Source organism: Rhipicephalus sanguineus, chromosome 7, assembly GCF_013339695.2.
Source record: "Rhipicephalus sanguineus isolate Rsan-2018 chromosome 7, BIME_Rsan_1.4, whole genome shotgun sequence".
Classification (NCBI taxonomy): Eukaryota; Metazoa; Arthropoda; class Arachnida; order Ixodida; family Ixodidae; genus Rhipicephalus; species Rhipicephalus sanguineus.
Genome location: NC_051182.1, coordinates 23,380,802 through 23,404,964, shown reverse-complemented (window position 1 = coordinate 23,404,964; position 24,163 = coordinate 23,380,802). Strand labels below are relative to the sequence as shown.

The following is a 24,163-nucleotide window of genomic DNA, read 5'->3' as shown; positions in this document are numbered from 1 at the left end:
TGGAGGCGAAAATGTCTGAGCCCTGTACTTAGATTTAGGTGCACGTTAAACCCCATGTGGTCGAAATTCCGGAGTCCTCCACTACGGCGTTCTCATATCATATCTTGGTTTTGGGATGTTAAACCCACATATTATTATGTCTCGAAAACAGGCCACATTTTTCGCCGTTTCCATAGACTCCCATTGTACTATCTTTACTGCTGCTCTGGGAACAAAATTGACGCTTACTGCAACATGATCGCTGCAGTCCTCTCGTGCGTTTAGAATCCCAGAAGCGCTCTGTGGTCTGCGTTTTTCAACATTCACCCTCTACACTTAATAATCGGGACAACTCGCCAGTTCCATGAAAACGCGCTAGCTTTGCGCCGGGGCCGCCAGGGCGCTGGCTGTGATGTGTCCACAAAAGCTGGATATGGTGAAGTAATTCAACAGAAGCTATTTTCTCGCAAGAACAGCTGTTCCATGAGGAAGAGGGTATGCTTTTTTTTAACGGGTACTGCATCATCTGTCTGAGGGGAGGGCCAAGTACACATGGACGTTCACAAGAGAGAGTGCAAGTACATTAATTTTTTGTTTTGTGGGAGACATGTCACTGGTAAACTGGGGGTTGTCCTTGATCTTGGGTCACGCGTAGGCATTCGCTTAACGCGGTGGCGTGATGCTTACCATAAATGCTAATTAGTAAGAATGTAGTAGTATCCGAGTATGAAGCAATAAATACTGAATATGCTTTTATAGAATCAGTGAATGCGTGCTGAGCGTGCATTGCGAATAAGCGCTAATTGCGGAAATAGATAAGCGTTCAGCTGCTCAGAAGCCTGCTGCCCCTAGCTGCGTGCAGCTCACGGCTGTACGCGCATTCAACGCACTTTATGTAGGCGCGTTACAATGTCCTTGTAACGCTGGAATTTTCTGCGTGGTTAATTTTCATATGCGAACGCAGGCGGTCTTCGAACAGCTCAGAACACGCTGCCGCCTCTAGACCGTTCAGCTCGCGGCGGCAGTAATAACGAGAATTGCTACACAGCATACGCTCATGGATGCACATACGTCGGTCATCTGAAGATACCTTTGTCGCGCTGGTATTCGCGAATTTCGGGCGAGCGAAGCATTGTCGGTATATGGAGAAGCACTCGAGAAGGCACACGTTTTATCACTTTTCTAAAGGCACGACACGACGAACCGACGAATTCGGAGCGAAGGTGTTTACGTCGGCCTGTATGACGCCCCCAAATTAGGTATCGACCTTACTCAGCGCAACACCGCCGATGGTACAAGAACAGAATTCGGAGTTCCGCCGACGGATTACCTCCGCTGTGTGCATACATTGTGTACACATATAAGCCCTGAAAATGCACGCGAGCAAGCGGTGGCGCTGTAGTTGTAATGGTTATGGTACTTGCTTGCAGTGCGTGTGGTCGCGAGTTCGATTCCTGTGTTGTGCTACTTGTATGTAAATGACGTACTGTGCATAAGTACATTGATGTCCATTTTCTAATATTCCCTAGTGATAATATAGCTTAGCAGAAATGTTCGTGAAACGCTAATATAGTGCTAGAAATATTTTCTTTCTCGCGCGACGCTCTGGGGCCGCCTAAAAAGGAGGGTTTTAAAGCTCTTAAAAGAAGCAGAAAAACTCCCAATGCGCTCCGTTCAAGCCCCCAAAATGAGTTCAATAGAGACACCAAAAGTACCTTGTAAAGGCTCTGTTAGTTCCCTGCAATCACTCCCTTAACAAGGATGTAAATAAAACCTCCTTTTGAAGGGGGTTTTGCGTATTACCTTTAGGATGCACGCTGCGCAACGTGCCCGAAACTCCCTAAAAGGCTCAAACCCGTTTGCAGTGTAGCAACGTACCCCCTAGGGCACAATCATAATTTTTCTGAAGTTGGAAGCACCCACTACGTCATTATTCGTCATTCTGCGGAGAATCAAGGTAGCATTAGTAGGCATTATGTGCACTTTGTTGATGCGACGGCCGATGACGACGAAGATTCATGGCTGGCGTCTCTCATAATCTATGGTGGTTTTGGGACGTTAACCCCAGATATTATTATTAGATTCATGGCTGAGTCCAATGGGCTCAAGGCTTAAACGACCCACTTGTTACGTAATTCGCATTGTGTGAAACCCGCTCGTTATTTCACTGTCCCATCACGCTATGTAACACACCTAACGGGAGAGCGAGAGAGGGAAATAACTTTATTCAGACCCTGAGGAATGGAATGGTGGGGGCCGTATGGGCCCCCTTGGCAACCAACAGAAAGTATTTGCGAGGAACCCACTACGCTGTAATAATCATATTTTTGCGAAGTAGCAAGTAGCCACTATGCCATTTTTCGTCATTCTGCGGAGAACCGTGGTACCCGCTAACACCCGGCAAGGCATTTGTGCATTTGTTGGGTGCTGTGGCTGATGACGATGAAGAATTATGGCGAGGCCTTTGTAATGGGTAGGAAGCATTAAAAGCATTAAAAAACCCACTCCATGCGCAATTCGCATTGTGTGACGCCTGGTTACAGAATCCACGTTGTTTGACGCCTTATTGCTATTTTAGTTTTCTACCACACTACACTGCATATGTTAATGTGGTTCGTTCCCAACATGAACTAGTATAGGGTCTTTTTGCAAAGCAGTTTCAAGCACCGGCATGGCGCTGAGGTAGAATACTGGGCTTCCACGCAGAAGGCCCAGGTTCGAACCTTGTTCCATACTGGTTATTTTTTCTTATTTCCTTTTTCTCTCATTCGGTGCGATAGTGGTTACGGACACTGGCTGCGGCGGACACTACGGTGCCGAAAACGGCCCTTGTTGTGATCTCATAACAGCTTTCGCTGTAAAAACTAGGATCCCAGCAACACAAGCATTCTGCGTGGCAATCAGGCATTCTACCACAGAACACGCCAGGGGTAGAAACTGCTTTGGAAAAACGCCCTGCGCCGGCGTAATGTCGGTGCAACGTCAATTGTGGTTGTGGTGCTGGCTGTCAGCAAGCTAAATTTCGGGCGAACCCCGGAGAATACGCTAACGAAAGTTACGTATGATATTCACATCATCGCACCGTAAAGTGCACTTCGTTTCGATAATACCGGCGTACGTGCTCTGCGTGAATGCTGACGTTACGCCAGACTATAAGCTACCCAATGAACGCCAGTGTTGTCGACGTGACTGGTAAACCCACGATGTGCACACAACTACTACACTTAAGAAAGCACGTCGATCCACTCGTAACGCTTGGCTCAAAGCCAATAAATGCAGCATAGAACTACTCGCTGACTGCTTCGCATGAAAGCGATTCCACAAGGCGTGGGATCAGCCAATTTTTTTCCCGAACGCGGCCGAAGGCTTCGCACAATCCTCGCTGCACTTCGATTCAGGTGCCTTGGCCTGCGCCATGTTGGTTTCTGTGTACCCGCTGCCCAGCGAGGCTACCTACGCCACTCCCCGAGCAGCAATGAAATCAGCTCTCCGGAAGATCTGACCCTTGGGCACCCTGTATAATAAGGGAATGCGCACCGTTTTCCACCGTGCTTCTCCCACGGGAGTACAAGAGCGCCGAATGAATGTATATACTCCGGTATATTCCGATGTGTCGAGTTTGAGTAAGGCCACCAGAGTTTAGCGGGAGCATCATCCCCCAAGACCTCCCAGCTGGGTATATTTCGTTTCAGTGTATGCGCAGAGTTTTATCGCAAACGGCCGAATTCTCAAGAACGCTGCTTTGTGGCGGCATCGGCATTGCGTCCTCTTTCTAGCGGTTGTCAGCATCATGAGCGTCATCTTAGCCCTTTGAGGCGCTTTATCCACAGTACGTGTACATCACTTGTGTTTGCTTGTGTCGACTAGTGGCTAAGAAAGAATAAGACACATTGAGGCTTGGATGAATAAACCGTCCTGCGAAATAAACGCGTCTTCATGTAACTTAATTTTTCAGTGTACTGTTGCGTATGATCACTCTGCTGAAGGCACTACCATGTTCGACGGGTGATACGACGTGCCGCTTTCCCCAGTCCACGCAAAAGTGTCATTTTCTTTACTCGAAATGAACTTACCGAAAAAAGTACTATATTTCTAGCCTGAGATTTGATTCTATTTATACAAAAACAGAACATGAACGACTTCAGAATAAATACAGATTTAATTATGATGCATTTAAGGTTAATCGCTATGACGCTCATAAATCAACGTATTATGAGAGCATTTCTGTTGAAATAGACTATCGAGTGCCTTTAAATAATGTTGTGCGTTTATTTACAACATGGGAAAACTGCAGAGGTGTAGCTCGGCCAAGAGTCAACGGCGTCGCTCGCGAGCCAGTCCAGCCTTGTTCTCCTCTTCGTCGAATCTTCGCTCGCGCGTTTCGCTTCCCGGTTCGCAGACGATGCCCTCTGGGCGAGTCACTCAGATGGTTGATGGTAGCACGGTTTAAGGCGCGCAACGTGTGCCAGCTGTGTTTGCTAGAGCGGCGACCATTGCTTGTGACGCTTGAGATTACGTACGTGACGTCGCTGAGGCGGTCAAGAATGACGAATGGACCTGAATAGTGGGCCAAGAACTTCTGGCACAAACCACGTTTGCGGACTGGTGTCCATAACCACACAAGATCGCCCTTAGTATAAAATACGGAGCGATGACAGGCGTCGTAACGTTTCTTAGAACGCTGTTGGGATGCCAAAGTTCGAAGGCGTGCGATGCGACGGGCTTCTTCTGCGTGGCAGAGCGTCTCGGCTACCGAGGTTTCCACGTCTAGCGTGAAAGGTAGTATAGTGTCGAGACAACATCGTGGGGAACGAGCGTACAACAGGTAAAATGGAGAGTAACCTGTAGTCTCATGCTTCGCGGTATTGTAGGCGTATGTGATGTAAGGTAGCACTTCGTCCCAGTTTTGTGCTTGAATCGACATAAATGGATCGACATAATAGCATTCGTGAGAGTCCGGTTTGTGCGCTCTACGAGGCCATTGGTCTGCGGGTGATATGGTGTGGCATGGCGGAAATGGCAGGAAGACAGACGCAGGATCTCTTCAACGACGTCGGCAACGAACTGTCGTCCGCGGTCGCTAATGACAACGCGTGGAGGACCATGGCGGAGAATTATAAAGCGAAGCATAAACTGCGACACGTGCATGGCCGTTGCAGCAGGTATTGCAGCAGTTTCTGCGTAGCGCGTCAGGTGGTCAACACAGACGACGATCCATCGATTGTTATTGCTCGATCGTGGAAATGGACCGAGAAGATCGACACCAACAGTCTCGAAGGGAGAGTTAGGAGGTGGCACAGGATGGAGAAGTCCTGGCGGTGTAGCCGTGGGACGCTTGTGTCGTTGGCATTGTTCGCATCCAGCAACGTATTTTTCCGTGTCGTGTCGCATCTTGGGCCAATAGAACCTTTGCTGGATTCGTTGAAGCGTTCTGGCGAAGCCCATGTGGCCGCAGGTTGCGTCGTCGTGTAAGGACTGAAAGACGTGAGCCCGTAAAGTGCGTGGAACAACTAGAAGCAGACGGGCGCCTTGTCCGGAATAATTCTTCTTGTAAAGGACGCCTTCATGAATCACGAAACAGCTTGGGTTTGCGTGTTCATTCGCGGAGGCGAACAGAGAATCTAGGGAGCGGTCCTCGTGTTGGGCTGTCCGGAAAGTCGCGAGGTCAGGGAACTCGGAGGTAATAGCGTTGATATACTGGTCGAAGTTGTCAGCGTCGCACTCAGTCGTCGGTAGAGGAAGGCGCGATAGGCAGTCGGCGTCTGCGTGCCGGTTACCGCTCTTGTAGCGTACAGTGAAGTCGAACTCCTGTAAGCGCAAAGCCCATCGCGCCAGTCGTCCAGATGGGTCTCGGAGGCCTACCAACCAGCATAGAGAATGATGGTCGGTGATTACCGAGAAGCGACGGCCGTAGATGTATGGGCGAAACTTGTGCACGGCGAAAACGACGGCGAGGCACTCCTGTTCTGTGACTGTGTAATTTCGCTCTGCCTTGCTCAACGAACGACTCGCATAAGCTACCACGTGTTCAGCATTGTCATGGCGTTGAACGAGCACAGCACCAAGGCCGATTCCACTGGCATCTGTGTGAATTTCCGTTTCAGCAGAAGGATCGAAATGGCGTAGTACCGGTCCTGAAGTCACTATGAACCGAAGCTGCTGAAAGGCTGCTTCGCAATCCGGTGTCCAGTGGAAAGGGACGTCCTTTTGCAGCAAGTCAGTCAGTGGTTGTGCTTTATCAGCGAAATTCGGGACAAAGCGGCGAAAGTAAGAACACAGGCCCAGGAAGCTTCGCAGCTCCCCGAGGGACTGCGGCTGCTTGAAGTTGCTGACAGCGGCGACTTTCTGCGGGTCCGGTTTCACGCCATTTTTATCCACCAGGTGTCCCAGAACCAAGGTTTCACGTTCTCCAAAGCGACATTTTTTTGAGTTCAGTGTAAGCGCAGCTTCCTCCAGACAGGTTAGAACGATGTCAATGCGATGATTATGTTCTTCAAATGTTCGGCCCAAAATCACCACATCATCCAGGTAACAGAGGCAGATTTCCCATTTGAGGCCCCGCAAAACGGTGTCCATATATCTTTCAAATGTGGCGGGGGCATTACACAAGCCGAATGGCATAACATTAAATTCAAACAGACCGTCGGGTGTAACAAAAGCCGTCTTTTCTTTGTCATCCGGATCCATGGGAATCTGCCAATACCCGGATCGCAAGTCCACCGATGAAAAATAGGACGCTGAATGCAGGCAGTCGATGACATCATCGATGCGTGGAAGCGGGTACACGTCCTTCTTGGTTATAGAGTTGAGACGTCGGTAGTCAACGCAGAACCTCCAGGACCCATCTTTTTTCTTGACCAAGATAACAGGCGCGGCCCAGGGACTTGACGATTCTTGGATTACGCCGGAGGTTAGCATCTCGCTGACTTGCTGTGAAATTACCTTGCGCTCTGACGCAGAAACTCGATAAGGCTTCTGTCGGAGGGGGTGCGCAGATCCGGTGTCGATCTTGTGACGAGTGCGTGTGCTGGGCGCCTCAGGTCTATGCGACTTCTGTGCAAAATCAAATACTTTAGCGTGCCTGGCCAGCAGTGTAACCAACGCTTTGCGCTTATGCGAGGGAATAGACTTGCTAACCATTTTATAAAATTCTTTTTCCGTGCCGGAGACATCAGCATAGTCTGAATTTGCCGCACTGCTGAGAGCTCCTATGCAGATACTGCACTGCCTTTCAAACATGGCAAGGCGCATTCCCTCTGGTAGTACAACAGACTCAGACGAGCAGTTCACTATCCATAATTTAGCTTTTCCCTCGGTAAAAGACACAATATATTACGCATTTACAGAGAGTTCGTCACTGGCTTCGTCTGAAAGGGTTAGGGAGTGCATGCCGAAACGCATGTTTGGCTGCAAATGCTTGGCTGCACCACCGTAGAAGAGCGGGCAGGCGCTGCGACCGGCGCTCCGCCGCAGTGGCCGATGGCGAGACGGCAATCGCTGTTGTTCCACGTGTGCACTCAGCGATCCGCTGGAAACTAGCGTATAACAGCACCGCTGTAGAAACAACTTTTTGAAAACAACAGTAACGCACTAAAAGGAAAGTGCGAACCACGCTCTCGCTCAAAATATGAGGTTTCGCACGGCGTGTTATGCGTGGCGCCTGCTGCACGCTCTCCCAGCGATGGTTGATAGCGTGAACGCGGAGACGGAACGGAGACGAGACCGTTGTGGTGCTTTATCCTGAGGAACTTGACGCGGACCAGCCCTTAACATACAACATTGCCCGTCCTTGCGCAAACGTCCGAATTATCTACAGCAAAGCACATTGCGCGTTTAGTCCCGCCTTTGTCACTGCCTATATAAGGGAAACCCGCCAAAACTCAAACCAGCTACTGGGTTCCGCATGATTCGACCCGAGTCACCGCCAGTGCAATCTGCTCGTAAACATGCACATACGGACTGCTCTGCTGGTGTGCGTGCTCTGCCTGCAGGAACGTGAGTATGACGTCCACCCAATCTTACTGTCCAATTTGACCGCAAATGGGAACTGAGCGACTAAAGTGGAGCATGCAATCGCACTATTCGTCGCTCTTGATTATCTTGATATATCGCAAACCGGAAGTTCGGCGCGTCGATTGGCTGTTGTCGGTTTGCAGAAGGTAGAGTAGACGATGACCAAAACACTGGGGAGAAGCGCAGTGGCCCAAGCGCCACTTGTTGATTCGCTGAATTCCACTGTAGTAAATAATCGGCATACTTTGCAGACACCCACCCGTTCATGTTCATCAAGCTTGTTTGGTCGATGCATTCCGTTTGTGGAATATGTTAGGCTAAGACACCGCTCATGATAACAACTCTCCTTGTGCAATTGGTGTGAGAAAGGCTTCGGTAACACGACTTGGTATTTCTGCTTTCACCTTCATCGCATTTTACCTTCTAGATGGAATTACCATCTTTCAACGACGTTGTATAAATCGTAATAGCTTTTTTTTCTTAGTTGAAGACAATTCGAGGCACGCACTCGCAGCTTGAATCAAATGTAGAAGTGAACGAATTATGGCTCCTTCGCACTAGTGTTGCCAAGCCTCAAGAAAGGGCGCAGCTGGGTGGCTTTATTTTGATTCTCTTTATTTTTTCCGTTTATTTCTCTTTGTTCTTTCTCTTTCTGTCTTGCTCTTTGTTTCTTTCAATCTCTTTTTCGTGTCTGTTTATTTCTATGTCTTTCTCTGTCTGTCTATCTGTTTGTCTTCATTCCTTTATTTGGCTCTGTTTTTCCCTTTCTTTCTATGGCTTCCTTTCTCTCTGTATGTTTTTCTCTTCCTTTCTTTATATCTCTTTCTCACTATCTCTGTATCATGTGTTTCACGTGCTCCACCTCGCCGGGCAGAGTTTTCGTTTAAGTTCGCACCTGCTGTACTCGGCAGTGGGGCTTTCCCAATTCCTGTGGCACATACCAACCTATGGCCGGAGCACAAGTTACCGATAGCTTAAACAGCTTCACTGTCGAAAAGCGCTAGGAAAATGCGGCATCCAGCTGTTTTTCACAAGTGTAAAAAATTCCGGCAGGTCACATATATTGTGGTGAATCATTGTGTGTGAATCATTCGGATAGAAGCTGCCTATGATGCATTTTTTAGCTTTTAGCCAAGCATTCAAAGGTAGACCAATGAATTTGCGTCAAGTGAGTAGTTGTGTGCATATTAAGCGAATGCCATAAATGCCTCATCAAACGGGAAATTTGACCGTCATCGTCGGCGTTCCGCGTCTACGGCGTCGGGGCCGATTGATTAAAAATCATCATCACGTGATGACGTCAAAAATTATGGCATGACGTGACGTCACATGATGCCGTCGTCAAATCGTAGCTTGGTCGACAGTAGGCAGATCACGGAGGCAGTGCAAAACCACGCTCGGTGCGCAAAGCTTTCGGAGGGTGGTGGTGGGGCAGCATCAATGCATCGGCTGAGAAGAAGAAGAGATCGCCTTTGAGTCGTCCTAAGCGAATGCATGAGGGTTGCTGTGAGTTTTTGCCACGCGCGCTTATTTTTGTATTTTTATGTAACACGTCCAACCACTGCCTTGCGCAAACCGCGCCCGAATATCTGGGAACCTTCACGATTATTTTGGGATTTTCTCGTAATAAGGTTTCGCGCATAACGCGAACAATACAGTTTAGCCAAGAACTAACACGGCCACCAACGATAACGCTGGAATCTTCGATGCCACATATATAAATTCCGAAGCGCTTAGCGCTGATCAGATTACTGACGACCGACGATTCTGCTCGAGGCTATCGTCGAGCAGAGTGTCACTTCTTTGCTTTCTGGGCACAAGTTCTCCGAATGAAGTGTTTCGTCCTTACCTGCTGGAGTTCTGCTTGCTTCACCGTCACAACCACGCAACAATATCATGGGCATACCAATGCCTCACTACATTGGCACCCAAAGGGCAGCTTATGCTCTCGCGTAACATCGGCACTTACGTTGGAGCAGAAACGTCCATTTTATCGAAAAGGAGCGCCCGGTATGTTCCTTTGATGTGCATATCGTAAACCGTGTTCATTGATGTTTTTCTGCGGGAAAGAGCAGCGCTTTACTATAGCTTGCTGAGTCAAATGAGTAGGTACATACGTGTTGTTTAGTACGCTGTAACCAACACTGCGATCGCAAGTGACGTTAGAGAAGCGGCACCACCATTTCGTAAAACATTCTTTTGGGCAAGTTGGTTCGTGCTTGATGCAGGACAAAGGAGCACTAATTAAATGGAGATGTGAGCGCCTGTCCTGTGTATCTCTTACTTGGGTCCTCATTTCTTTAGTGCTCCTTTGTTCTGCGCTACCACCACAGCTGACATGACGCAAACGTCACCACAATTTCTTACGTGGTATTTTAGCTACCACATGTACTGCGTGGTTGCTGGCTGAGGGCTGTCGCAGCACCTTTGTCAGCGTTTGTTTGCCGAATTCAAATCGCAGCTATAACCAACGTTATGCATTCGTTCTGTTTCACCAAAGCGAAGTGTCTCAGAAAACTGCCTTCCGTTGTAGCTTAGTAAGATGTCGCACTTCTAACGTCGAGGGTGCGGGTTCGAATGAAAGAACACCCGTGTGCTTAGGCCAACGTTTACACTTAATACCGCCACATGGGGGAACTTATTTCGGAGGCTGCCACTACGGTGTGCCATATCGTGGGGTTGTCAGGTTAAACGAAGCAAGTATTTTAATTGTCCTATGAAGTTTTCAATCGATATTTTCAGTCTTCCTGGCTTTCCCCTGCGGCGCAAAACGTTATAGCACGGGGCGTGGTATACGGGTATTTGCCGCAGGTGACAGGGCTTCGTTACTTACGCGACGAGCATGTCATGTTATTCAAGTGTTCATCATTCTTTATGCACTCAAGATCTCCTGTGCAAGTATTGGTATACGCCATGTTAAGTAGACGACCACGAGAGGCCCCAGGAGATAGATAGATAGATAGATAGATAGATAGATAGATAGATAGATAGATAGATAGATAGATAGATAGATAGATAGATAGATAGATAGATAGATAGATAGATAGATAGATAGATAGATAGATAGATAGATAGATAGATAGATAGATAGATAGATAGATAGATAGATAGATAGATAGATAGATAGATAGATAGATAGATAGATAGATAGATAGATAGATAGATAGATAGATAGATAGATAGATAGATAGATAGATAGATACGCTCAAAGTCGCAGAAGTTTGCTAAGAAATGCTTCGCATATAATGCGGCGTACTTGTTCTACGCATCTTTGATCCTTTTTTATGATGCCGGATAAAGGACAGATTTTACAACGAAAGCTGTTATGAGATCATTTCACCGGCCGTTTCTGGCGCCGTAGTTGTCCGCCGCCGCCGCCGCCGCCGGTGTCCGTTACCAGTATCGCTCGAAATAAGAAAAAAAAACGAAATAAGAAAAAAATTCCAGGATAGAACGAGGTTCGAACCTGGGCCCTCTGCATGGGAGTCCAGTATTCAACCTCTGAGCCATGCCGGTGCTTGAAACTGCTTTGCAAAAAGGCCCTATACAGGCTTCATGTCGGGAAGGAACCACATTAGCACATGCAATATAGCGAGGTAGAAGAGTAAAATAAGCACCAAGCGTCGCACAACGCGAATTCTGTAACCAGGCGTCACACAATGCGAATTGCGCAACGAGTAGGTTGTTGAATGCTTCCAACCCATTACGAAGGGCTCCGCCATAATTCTTCGTCGTTATCAGGCACAGCATCAACAAAGTGCGCATAATGCCTTACATGCGTTTAGCAGGTACCACGGCTCTCTGTAGAATGACGAAAAATGGCATAGTGCCTGCTTCCCTACTTCTAAAAAATTACAGTGATTTATAGCGTAGAGGGTTCCTCGCAAGTGCACTTGTATTGGTTGCCAAGGAAGCCCATAAGTGCATGATCCACTTCCTCGGGGTGTCAGTAAAGTTCTTCGCCCCCCCCCCACGTCTCTCTCCCACGTCAACGTATGTATTACAGCATGACGGGAGAGGGAAATATCGACCGGGCGTCACCCAATGCAAATTACATAACTGATGGGCCGCTTAAAGATTCCAACCCATTACAAAGGGCTGAGCCATAATTATTCATCGTCATCAGTCGTTGCGTCAACAAAGTGCACATAATGCCTTACAGATGTGTAGCTGGTGTCTCGCTTCTCCGCAGAATGACGAATAATGGCTTAGTAGGTGCTTCCCAACTTCACAAAAATTGTGATTTATGGCGTAGTGGGTACCTTTCTAGTGTAATCAAGAGTTCGACGAAAACCCGTCTGGTCGGGAACAACCATGGTCAAAAGTAAGAAGACGCCGACCAAAAACTTAAAAAATAATAACATATAATATGTTATTATTATATGTAACACATATAATATTAATTAATACAACACAAAAATAATATGTACGTGTAAAAAAATTTTTGCACGTACATAGTCAACCCGCGTTCTTTCGTTGCTACATTTGTGAACAAGGCCCCCGTACGGGAGCCGAAACGTCTTTGTTATTATTTTTTAAGTTTTTGGTCGGCGTCTTCTTCCTGTTGACCATCTTTCTAGTCTACTTGTATTGTAGCCCCAAGAGAACTTAACGGGCTCTAGAAACGCCGCTCTTCCAGCTTTCGCTGCGACTGTGCTGCGGTTTCAGCGCAGGCCTGGCGTTTTTTATGACATCTTTCAACCCTCACCGAGTTCGACTGATTAGATGAGGATTTTTACGAAAGCGTGATCACCAATTTGTACCGCTTAATTTCGTTTTCAGAAGTGTCAGCCTTTGATGAACGAGAGTTCCAATGCTGGGGCACAACCAACACCATTCCGAGCACGTGGGTTTGCGACGGCGAAGGAGACTGCCCTCTAGTGGTTGACCAGAAGGCATCCGATGGCTTTGAAAGACCCGATGAAAGCCCTAAGATTTGCGGTGAGCTATTATGTATAATTGTTTTTTTTTTGCAATGCCTAACAGGAACGCCTAAACAGGGCCTATGATATGACGCTTTCTAGGATATATTTAAGGAAAATCGTTTTCATTCTCTCAGTAGAACGCATCATATCGCAGCTGGAAAATTAGTTACGCTGGAAGATAAAGCTTTCATTGTTTTTAAAGTCGAGCTATTGTTCGCGTGCCTTCTACTGTACATATATTTCGAATTAGTTTAAACACGACAAGCTTGCCCGCTTCCAAAATCAGCAAAGTGATCCGTTAGGCCCTGAACCGTCCTTATAGCTGTGTTTCGAATTTCATCATCCTGCGTAAGTTTAGAGCCGCTGCAGTTATCTCTACATTCGATTAAGTGCCGGGGTGTACCCACGCGACTATGCATACGAAAGCAGCGAACTGACAATATGAGCATTCCTTTAAATAAATTGCTTACAAATGCTTATAAGAAGCAAATCTGCTTCTTATAAGCACTGCGACTAGGAACGTGTACAAACGGCGGTAACAAGGTCATCTTTTCTTTCAACAAGCATTCCTGCAGCAGCTTCTTTTTTTCAGTTTTCAAGTTATTGTATGGCGTAACAATTGGTCGCCGGGCACATGAAAGCAACACAACAAAAGAAAATCGAGTGAGGAAAATGCCGAGCGCGTCACACAGCATCGTGTATATTTTCAGCCGCGCTAGTTCACAATGAAAGCTGACAGTATTCACATCCGGGAGGCTTATCGCGTTAGTGTGAGCCATGACAACTGACATCTCGGTGACTGAGATCTTTTTTTGCGTTAAGACGCGAGCCCTAAATGTGTATATTTGAAGGGCGTCTGAGGTGCTTGAAATGCATTAGGGCTCAGTGTTCCAACATGCCCTGCAAACCGCTTGAGGTGCAGAACATGCCGTGCAAAAAAGTGTCATATTCGCGTGTACTTCTTTCACTTCGCCTTTGCGCTGCTGATCGCGTGAGTAGCAACGCAGTGGGGCCGTGAAAGAAGGTGAGATGATTGCTTTACACCAGTCCTGCGGTGATGGCTCTGCCAAACATGCACGTTCTCGAAGCTTCATTCTACATCGCATGTGTCGAACTAGGCTTTCCCCTCCACATTATTTCTTCCCGCCAGAACGACGTGAGAATATTGTCGCGTGATGCTGGGTGCCGCGAAACGGGAACCTGAAATCTCACGAAACACGAGAATGTCAGGTTATCTCGATGGCTCTGAGCACGCTGTTGTTGTCGTTGCCTCAAAACCAAAGAAAACAAGAAAGTTGACATATATTCACGAGACGGATTAGTCTCTGTTGTTTATAAAGAAATTGCGTCAAGGAATTCAATGAGACAATACTTAACACTGACGAAAAAGAAAACGCAAGGGTGAAACGATCTTACTGAGTTGTAATTAGCCAATTCTCATCCAGAAAGAAAGAAATAAGAAATTGAGGCACAATGTTTTCTGTGGTCAATAATACTGTTTGTGTAATCTTACAGCTGCATCAGTGACTTTGTGTAGAGCGGTCAGAATAGCCTCGCGGCTTGCAACTAAACTGAAAGGCTAAAAAAGACAAAATGTTTTATGCCATTAAAGTTATGTCGAGCTTACGAGCCGCCATCATAAGAAATGTTCTGCCGAGTGAGCGAAAGCAGCCACTTGAAGGAACAAAGTGATTAGTTGCTTATGGTACACTGTAAACTCTGCTGATGTTAGTTAATCAGAAACCAGAATTATCAGGGAAAAAGTATAAGTGCGGAACTCCAACAGCGGAAGCTTGTTTGAGCCACCTCGCATACACGTGAAAAGCATTTGGTCGTGTTCCAAAGGAATAGAAAATATTAGTAATCCTCACATTGAATGATACAGGCGTATGTGCATTTTAGGGATAAAAGACGTTTAAATTTCGTTCCTGTAAGAAAAATCACAGTACATGTTCCACTGGGTGGTCTAACGACAACGCAGCTTGCGAGTCCGCTGATTAACTCGGAAAAATTCGAGTATCCTGGAGACCCAGTAATTTCTGATGTCTTACAGACACACCCTTGTTGTCTTCGTCACTTCCTTGTCCTCATCTTCTGCCACAGCGGCAGGTGTAGGCTGGCCAGCAAAAATACCGTGTAATGCTAAGCGCACTTCTTCACACGGCAATATAACAACGCCTTGTGTTTCTTTTTTTTTAAATCGTTCCTACTTCCATCTATTCCCTGTTTTTCGCATTTGCGTTAACAACGTGCCACTGGCATTGGCTTTCGTGCGAATCTGACGTAATGGTCAGAAGAATTTGCGAGTATATTGGTTTCAACTTCGATCTCGCTACAGACCGTCTCATTCGATGCGCGATTTCGGCACTAATAAGCTGAGCTATATTAGCCTATTCGTACAATCTAGTGTAATAATTAGGACAAGCAACTCGCTTCACGAGCACTGAAGAAGCTGGAAGCTGCTGGATGGGGCAGCAAACTGCAGGCGTTTCTTCCGCAGTGTACTTGAACACTTTTGATAAGTAGAATCTTCAGCATGAAGGCTACACTGAGTGTGTGAAAATCGCAGAAATTACCTTTTCAATTACATAGGCACATAATATATTTAAAAACATCGTCGTTATTGACTGAATACTCTTACAGAAACACAACTAACTTTTGATGAAGTCAACTTTAATTATTATTGTAAATACCACCTATCAAATTTCTCCAAGATATCCACAATTCCATCCGGCGTACGCAGCATGCTACTATATCTTAAAACGACACTAAAGAGCAAGACGATTTTTCTCATATCAGTAAAGTGCACTTTCACGATACCAAAAACACCACGCTTGCTGCGAGAAGACGCTTAGTAAGCGAGAAAGCGCGCAAAAACAAATTGTGGGTGGCGACGCCACCTAGAAGTTTCCGCACCATTCGCCGTGACGTCACATGTTTTGACGGCGCCTACTAGGAACTACGTAGTTTCTAATCGATAGAAATGAAGTACATTGACCTCTGAGGGGGCCGCAGACTTCAGAGACCAGGTTTGGGTAATTTAGTTGAGCCAATGGCGCCAAAATGCGATACGTACACTTTGAAATCCGTGACGTCACGCGGGGTGATTTCGGCGCAAAATTTAAAAATGAATCATTGAACTTGATTTTCTCCTGTATTATTAAACTTATGATGGCGAAATTAACGACGTTAGAGTTCTCAGAGCACAAATTATCGATCTAAACCGATTAATTGCTCCTCAGTGTCCCTTTAAGAGTTAAGATTTATGTGCTTCAAACAGGATCATGATGTATCAAATTCCGGGCAGTATATATAATAGCGCTTATAGTTTAAAACGTCTGACACTGTGATTCATCAGATAGTTATCTAAGAATGCAGTAGCGCGGGAATAAAGTTTTACAGTCTTTCTGATAGCGTTACTCGGTCCTTGGTACTGTAATATTGCATTTTAGTATCTGTTCTACATAAAACAGAATAGCTCATTTGGTGAAAGTAATACTCACTAAGTAAAACAAGACATTTTCGTTTTCTTTATTCTTCTCGTAACGAACGTTAGCTTCACTGTCGCATACGTCTTATGTTTTAAAAAAAAGGTGACTTCGATTTTAAAGGAAAGCGAAGACCCCGCGGTATAAATTGCTTTGAAAATCGAAGCAAGCGAGTGGGGTGGCAATTCTATGATACGATGTTTGTTTTTGTTATTCGTTCGCCAGCAAACAGTGGAGGGTGAATCTGGTGATGAGGCCGTGACATAAACACTTCATGACTGTTCGCGCTGCCAAGAAGTGAATTAAGGACACGTAGAAAAAAGGCACTCACGAGGTGATGCTCGCGTGCGTCTTTTTGCTACTTGCCCTTCCTTCAGTTCTTGGCAGAGCGATTAGTCGTGAAGTCGTACCAACTTGCCTTCATGTCAGGTTTGCTTACCTGTTTTGAAGACGGTTGTGACAGAATTGTTATAGGAAAGAAAACTTGGTGAGATTGCTGAGGTGTGGAAACACGCTACATCTATACAATGTCAAGGCGCGTATAGCCTAAAGCATATTTAAAGCAATCTTAAAGTTTATGCCACTCTAGAGAGCGCAAGACGGCGTACCAGACACCACAAACGCCGTTTGTGGGTGTCCTGACTTCTTTCTGTGTCCGTGTTTGCACGCCCTGTCTTTTAGAATGAATACTTACAACTAGCTCAGCTGTCTGTTATTCTACCCTCTTAAAAAAAGTTAGTAAAAAGGTAGTAAGGGGCAAGCACATAGGTAGTAACTGCAGCGTTTACTAACTTTCTTGGACCGTTACTAACCTTTGCTACCTGTTTACTACCCACGTTAGTAAACAGGTACTAGCGCAACCGTTACTAACCATTGGCTACCCTGTTTACTACATACTGTAGTACACAGTTAGAAACGGGACGCAAGTAGCTAGTAACTGCAGCCGTTACTAACTTTATTGGACCGTTACACCTTTTTGCTACCTGGCCGTTAACTACTTAATCTAAAATTGTAGTTAATTCATATTGTATTAGATTATAACTGCAATCGTCTCGACATATAAATTTTAATTAGAAAATGGCGAAGCAAATCTCCATGGATCAAGAAAGAAAACAAAGTTTCTTCTTAAAATTGCAACCGCAATTTCAAAGCGTTATTCTGCTATTGTGAAAACGGAGGAGCAGAAGTTATTCAACTATAAGCAAGTGCTATACGCGGTTTAGTACCCAATATAAATTCCAGCAGAGTAGCATGACAGGCGGATGTGAAAGAACACCGGTTGATCAAAATTAATCCGGAGTCCCTCACTACGGCGTGTGTCGTAATCATATCGTGGTTTTTGGTACGTAAACCCCAGAAAGGATAATTATTAGCTTTTTACTGCCCGTGTACTAGCACAAGGATCCATTCAATGCTCTGAGGCTATGTTGATGAGCTTAGTACCTTGTCTCGGCCGCTGTACATAAGGCTTTGCTGTGGCAGTTTCACAACAAATAGACATGAGAAACCGTTTTTTGCTACGGTTGATTAAACGTATTGTGCTATGTCCCCCAGCATATATAATCAGATAGTACGGTATAGTACTCTACGTCTACATTTTTTATAATTCATCCTGAAACACCGTTTGTGGTGTCCTCACTTCTTTCTTGTCAGTGTTTGCACGCCCTGTCTTTTTAGAATGACCGAAGTTCATGTTGTAATGTGACCTTATGAATTTGACCGCTATTATTATTTGGGCAAATAATGTTGCAAAATGAACAGTAGTATCTGTTACTACCTCTTTTTTTCTTACAACCTTTATTTTACTACGTGTGGTCAGTAATGGCTAGGGTAGTAACAGCTACTAATTGCTGTTAGTAGCGGCAAAGGTAGTAACAGCTACCACCCTTACCGTTAGTAACGCACTTACTGACGGGGTAGTAACATATGTGACAAGCCGTTACAATCCGAAAACTTGTCCTCCATGGTCCAGCCTTTCTAGGTGCTTTCGAAGCAAAACTGTGAATAGGCGCTAAAGGCGTCTCCAAACAATTAACCGTCGCGCACTGTAACAAACGAGGTTTCCACCCGTGAGAATTGGGTCGTTGGATACTGACTGGCAAGAGAAAAAAAACAAGATGCAGAATATTCGTATGAGTACTCCTTCAAGAGAGGCGGCATTACGGCAGTGAACATGGCCGTCGGCATCGGCGTAATAAAAACTACGTGGAAAAAGCAAAGAGGTTTAGTGCTTAGGCTGCTTTCTCGTTGAAAGAATACGCATATCCATCATGGGCCTTATTGCCATTTCACGGTGGACGGACCCTTTAGCCTAACGTATCCAACCCTTCTTTTGCAGTGTACAAAAAAACTGCAGTCTGTGATGTAATGAAGGAGTTATTGTATGGCGCAACATCTCGAGAACAGAGTAATATATCTCTTTCCCAAGACATTGGAATAATGACATCCCTTTCGTACTGATAGTGAAAGGATGCAAAGCCATCTGCTATGAACGGCTCGTATTTACCTGGGTAATTTAGCCTTCCTGGTTTGTCGCGGTGCGATGTACCCACTGAACAGTAGCAATTAGATACTAACGGCCTTCAAAAAATGTGGCGAACACCAGACTTTACACGCAGTGTAGGACGAGGGTGTTCTTGGTTCCCATAAGACCGAAAAGGTTGAGCAATGTTTGCGTGGATAAATCACCTTTAACGCAATCATTCTTACGGTATTGGGAGTGTGCCCCTCATTTCTAGCGTTGACAATGTGATATGCAACGTATTCTTTTAAATCTGCCTTTACAGCCTTCCTGCTCCTCTAGAGCTCGCGAAATTTTTGCAGAGCTTGGTTATTGCAACAGATATTCATAAATGGTTACTGCATACAGCGACATACACCGAGCTAGTTGGTAGGGATTCATCACCAAGTGATCTCCGGCGTGCTGACACTGACACACGATTTACCCCGATATGCGACCTATATTGACAAGAGCTGAGAGCGAATGCTCCATCGAGTTGGCTCACAGTGAACTATTCTCGAGTGTATCGGAGTACCCCTAAGTGAGTTCTATAACCTTCCGACGTCCGAGTCCCCTTATCCGCATACGCAGTATATATTCATTGAGCACCGCCTTGTATGTTCATATGAACGATTTGATTTCGAGGTATACCTTGACCCTATTGTGGTGCGTGTTGTGTTCTCTTTTGTCAGCCTCAGCTACCTTGATCGCCGAGAAGGTTCCTTTAGAAGTAACTACAGCAGAAAACAGTGCTGTACGCTTGGATTGGCAACCACCAAAGGGAGATTCCAACGTCCCTCTCACCCACGCCGGTTACTACCTCACCACCCGGTCGAGTGCAGTAACATTTACGCGAACGATCGACGCAGAGCAGCGAGGCATGGTCTTGGACACATTAGCCCCATGGACAAGCTACACGCTCATCTTGCGCCCTTTCTACTCTACAAATGGTTCTCAAAAAGAAGAGCGCAAGCTCGGCCGGGCCGTCAACGCTACCGTGGTCACAAGTGCCGGAGGTGAGTGCGTCTGGCTCACGCTAATAGACTTCGATATACTGCAAACCGGAAGGTAAACGCTGGCTGTTTTCTTATGCGAAACAGTGTAGCAAAACATTATGCTCAGTATTTTTATCTTAAACATTAGCGCTAAGTCTTATGGTGTTAAATACTATGCGAAATATTACGCTGAGCAAATCTGTGGTAAACAAGTATTTCTTTCTTTCCTTTTTTAAAAATGCATAAGTATCATTCCTGTCGAATGATGGGTTGTTCGAGGCACCCATCGAGGTATCTAGCAGGCAAACTGCCGCTCTGGGAATGTTATTAATAAGTAATAATATCTGATATTTTACGTGCGTAAACAGCGATATGATTACGAGGCTTGCCGTAGTGGAGGGCTCCGGAATTTTTTATTTTATTTTTATTACGCACTAAACGAACACAAGACAAGATGGACATACGACAGCATTAATTTTTCCTCGTGTTCGTTTAGTGCGCTATGGCTTTGCAAGTACGACGAACTACCAACATGCCCAACCGTTCTCTTCGGAAATTTTTGCGACTGGTTTTCTTTAAAGCGCACTGACACCGCAGACTACACGGCCTCCTTGCATTTCGTCTCCATCGAAATGCATTCGCAGCGGTAGGGATCGAACCCGCAACTTTCGAGCCAGCAGCCGAGCACCGTAACCGTTATACCACCACAGCGCACCGCTGCAAATTTCAAAGCCACGCATTCTTTTCTTGGCAAAGGCAGCCGCAGTTCAGTGGGGCAATACCACGAAATGAATCCCGAGTCCTGCAACATGGCACGCCTTGTAATCATCTCGTGGTATTGGTGCGCAAAACCGCGGGGAATATTATTGATATTATTGTTGGATTAGGGGGTGAGTTGGTGATTCATTGTAAAGTGGTAACGCTGCAAACGGACAATCACCTAAAAGAAGGACACTAGAACACAGCGTGAACGACGAACTCACTATTTGTATTGTAAAAGGACCATATGTACGTTATGATTATTCTAAATCTAACCAGGGCCCTCCAGCTTAGGAGCGCGATCTCTTACCTGCTTAGCTTCCGCGGCGGGGGGCAGTGATGACTGCATGGTTGGTGTAATTTGTTTTTCATTATTTTACGCACGCTTTTTTGGCAGTGGGAGAGTTCTCGCGCAGCTTGACGTACACCGATGCAGCTCAATACGTGCACAGTACGGCAACAAAGCCTCGTGGTGATGAAGACACTATGTTTAGCAGATTAAAATCTAAAAAAACACCGTGAACCACATTATCTTGCGACCTACACGGACGAAGCACCGCAGGATTTTACCAGGAAGCATCAGCGGAAAGGCTCCAAGCATTCACTTTCATTCTCTTCAATCGAATCTGTTAGCTATCTTGTAATTGGTGCCCTATGTCACATTGTGTCGGCTTTTTTCACGATCTATATAAAAGGTGAGTAGCTGAGAGAGAATTAAACTTTACTGTATGACCAGGCGCACCTTCTCTTAGCCGAGAAGTGGGTGACATACTTATTCCAGGTAGCCATGGCTTGCAGCCGACGCCCGAGCCCTGTCCACCAGCCGGAGCTGGTCCTCAGGGTTAAGTGACGTAAGCAACGCCTCCCACTGGTCTTCCGGATTTTCTTGGATGCTCTGTTCGTCTATGGGCCGGATGCTTGGGCTGTTTCGGCATCACTATACCATGTGGTACAGGGTGCTAGCAGCCTCCGGGCAGTATCTGTAGTTCCTCCTCAAGTTACCGAGATAAACTGCGTGGAGCAACGTACCGTGCGGAAAGGTGTCTGTCTTGAGCCTTCTCCAGGTCACTGCTTGCTCTCTAGTGAGCCTTTTGTGAGCAGGTGGATAGTGGCGTCGTTGCTTCCTGTAGTTCATTGTGAGTAGCTGAAAAGGAAAGGAGACTTTTACCAGTTTTCGTCCTTGTAGTCGGAGTTCTAACAGTCGCGGCGCACTGCGTCATTCTTGTTTTATTGCGATAGCAATTTTATGGACAGTCTCGGCTGGAAAATGTCTGTCCCCGTCGCCGTCATTCACCGTATATGTATAAGTATGTATATATATAGAAAAGCCACAAAGAAAAATAATTCTGAAATTCTTTCCGACTCGCGGAATCGAACGGGCGACCTCTGGCTTTGCAGACCGCCGCGTTAGACGTTAGGCAACGACAGCACCGTCTTTCAGCCTTCTAACGGCGAGCTATTTATATACACCATGTAATTCGGCATGCTTTCTTAGTGGCCACATAGATGGCGCGACGTGCGCGCATGTGGCGCTCTTTAAAGGTCGTCGCTCCGCTCTCGCGAACGCCGTTGCTCTTCGCTCTACAGGGCGTGGTCGCTTTCGTGCGCTTATCTCGAGGAAAGAAGGGGCGGCCGGTAAGGTGCTTCGCTTCGCTCGCTGCAGCGGCCGCGTTTGCGAAAGGAGCGCGCTGTTCAAACAGAAATAAGTAACAACTGTGACAATTAGTTCGCGCTCGCCTTGTGTGTACCTGTTCGTTCGTTTCGTGCGTCCTGCTTTATGTTTGAGCAGTGCGCTTCAAGTGTCGAGCTGTGACGCATTAGTTCGCGCTCGTCCTGTGTGCGTTCTTTTCGTGCGTCCTTTGCGTTCTAGCGACGCGCTTCGCAATTTCGAGCTGCTTTCCGTTCTTCGCGTTACATTACAATTTATTGCTATCGCATTCATTGCTTCGCCGTTGCGGCGAAACTGTGACTTTTTTTAATTATCACTCGGATAAAACCATCGCAGCACTTCGCCACTGCGACAGATACCACGACGACTAGGGGGCGTCAACCGTTGATTATATCACTTGTACAAGAAAAAAACGCACAGAATGCCAAACATACTCGTGGGTCGCTCTGAGACGTTATCTTCTCGACTGTAGCCCGCTTTTCGCGTGTCAGAGTGTCGGCTTACATGCTGCTTTTCGAGAGGTCAGGTATTTGTGGCAGGGTTGTTGAAACGTCGTTGTCCTTTGAAACATGACACATATATACAGAACAGATTAGAATATTCATGGTCACTGACCAAGTCGGATGAGATGATCTGACGTTTCGGGACCGTATACGGGTTCCTTGTTCACTGAGCAGGACTCGAAGTCGTAGTCAATTATATAGGCAGAACGTGACGCAACGAGCATGCGTAGACGGCAGACACAGTTCCTGGTGTGCTGTTCATTCTAGCTGGCGTCGACTGAATGATTAGTGATTCCAGAAGCCGGCGTGGTGACACGTTCTTTTCCTTGACGACGATGGCGGCGTTATCCCAGTCAGTGGTATGATCATGTGCATGCGCATGCTCAGCGATGGCGTTTTTCGTGTGGCTGTTTTAGTCACGTCACGTTGGTGCTCTTTGAGGCGTCGAGAAAGCTTTCCTGTTTCGCCAATATACACTTCACGGCAATCAGCGCACGGTATCTTATACACGAAACCTGGAAACGATTCACTTGGCAGCCTGTCTTTCACATTGACGAGCTGGTTCCGGAGCTTGCTGGTCGGGACGTGAGCAATGCGCAAATCGTATTTTGAAAATACGCACGAAAGTGCCTCGCTGATACCTTCGACGTAAGGTATGGCCGCATGAGCACAGGTTGTCACGTTGCTCTGTGAGCTGGATTGAAGTACCCGCTTCTCAGTTTTTGAGATGAAACGATCAGGATAACCGTTGCGGTTTAGCTCCCGATGGATCGTCCATTTCTTCGACGCATCAACGTCTCAGCAGACCCGTACGGTGCATGTCACCAAGGATGACACCACGGACGTCTTGTGGCCGATGGGGTGATGCTAATTAAAACTGAGAGAGTGACCTGTGTGTGGGGGCTTCCTGTATACTGAGAAGGCGAGGGCGCTCCCATCCCGGTGCACCTGAACGTCCAAAAAAGGCAGCACGCTTTCAGCCTCGTGTTCAACGGTGAACTGTATGTTCACGTTCTGGGCGTTCAGGCAGTCCAATATGCGTTGGATGTCTTGCTTCATCAGAATGCAAGAGCAGTCATCGGCGTAGCGGTGAAATACTTTGGGGGCCGGAGTGAACGTTGCCAGGATCTTTCCTTCCAAGGCTTCCATTACTAGATTGGCCGTTGTGACTGATATTGACGCTCCCATCGCCGTACCATGTGTTTGCTGATAAATCTTGCCATCGTATGAACAATACGTGTTGCTGAGACAAAACTGCAGCAGCTCGCTAAGTTCGTGGATGTCAAAGGGGGTGCGGCCAGGTAGACCACTGTCTGCTTTTAGATCTTCTTC

General features: G+C 46.5%; 1 protein-coding gene across 13 annotated transcripts in view; it reads left to right on the top strand.

Annotated features, from left to right (window-relative positions):
• LOC119398546 (uncharacterized) overlaps positions 1-24,163 on the top strand; it is a 172,034-nt gene that overhangs the window by 44,022 nt on the left and 103,849 nt on the right. For 2 of the 13 annotated variants that reach the window (XM_049417651.1, XM_049417646.1), the window contains exons 2-3: positions 12,775-12,933; positions 19,598-19,921. The exons of 9 other annotated variants lie outside the window; for them this stretch is intronic. In XM_049417651.1, coding sequence (XP_049273608.1) covers positions 12,775-12,933; positions 19,598-19,921 — 483 coding nt within the window. The remainder of the gene's footprint in view (positions 1-12,774; positions 12,934-19,597; positions 19,922-24,163) is intronic. 2 more of the 13 variants (XM_049417656.1, XM_049417649.1) reach the window with 2 other exon arrangements.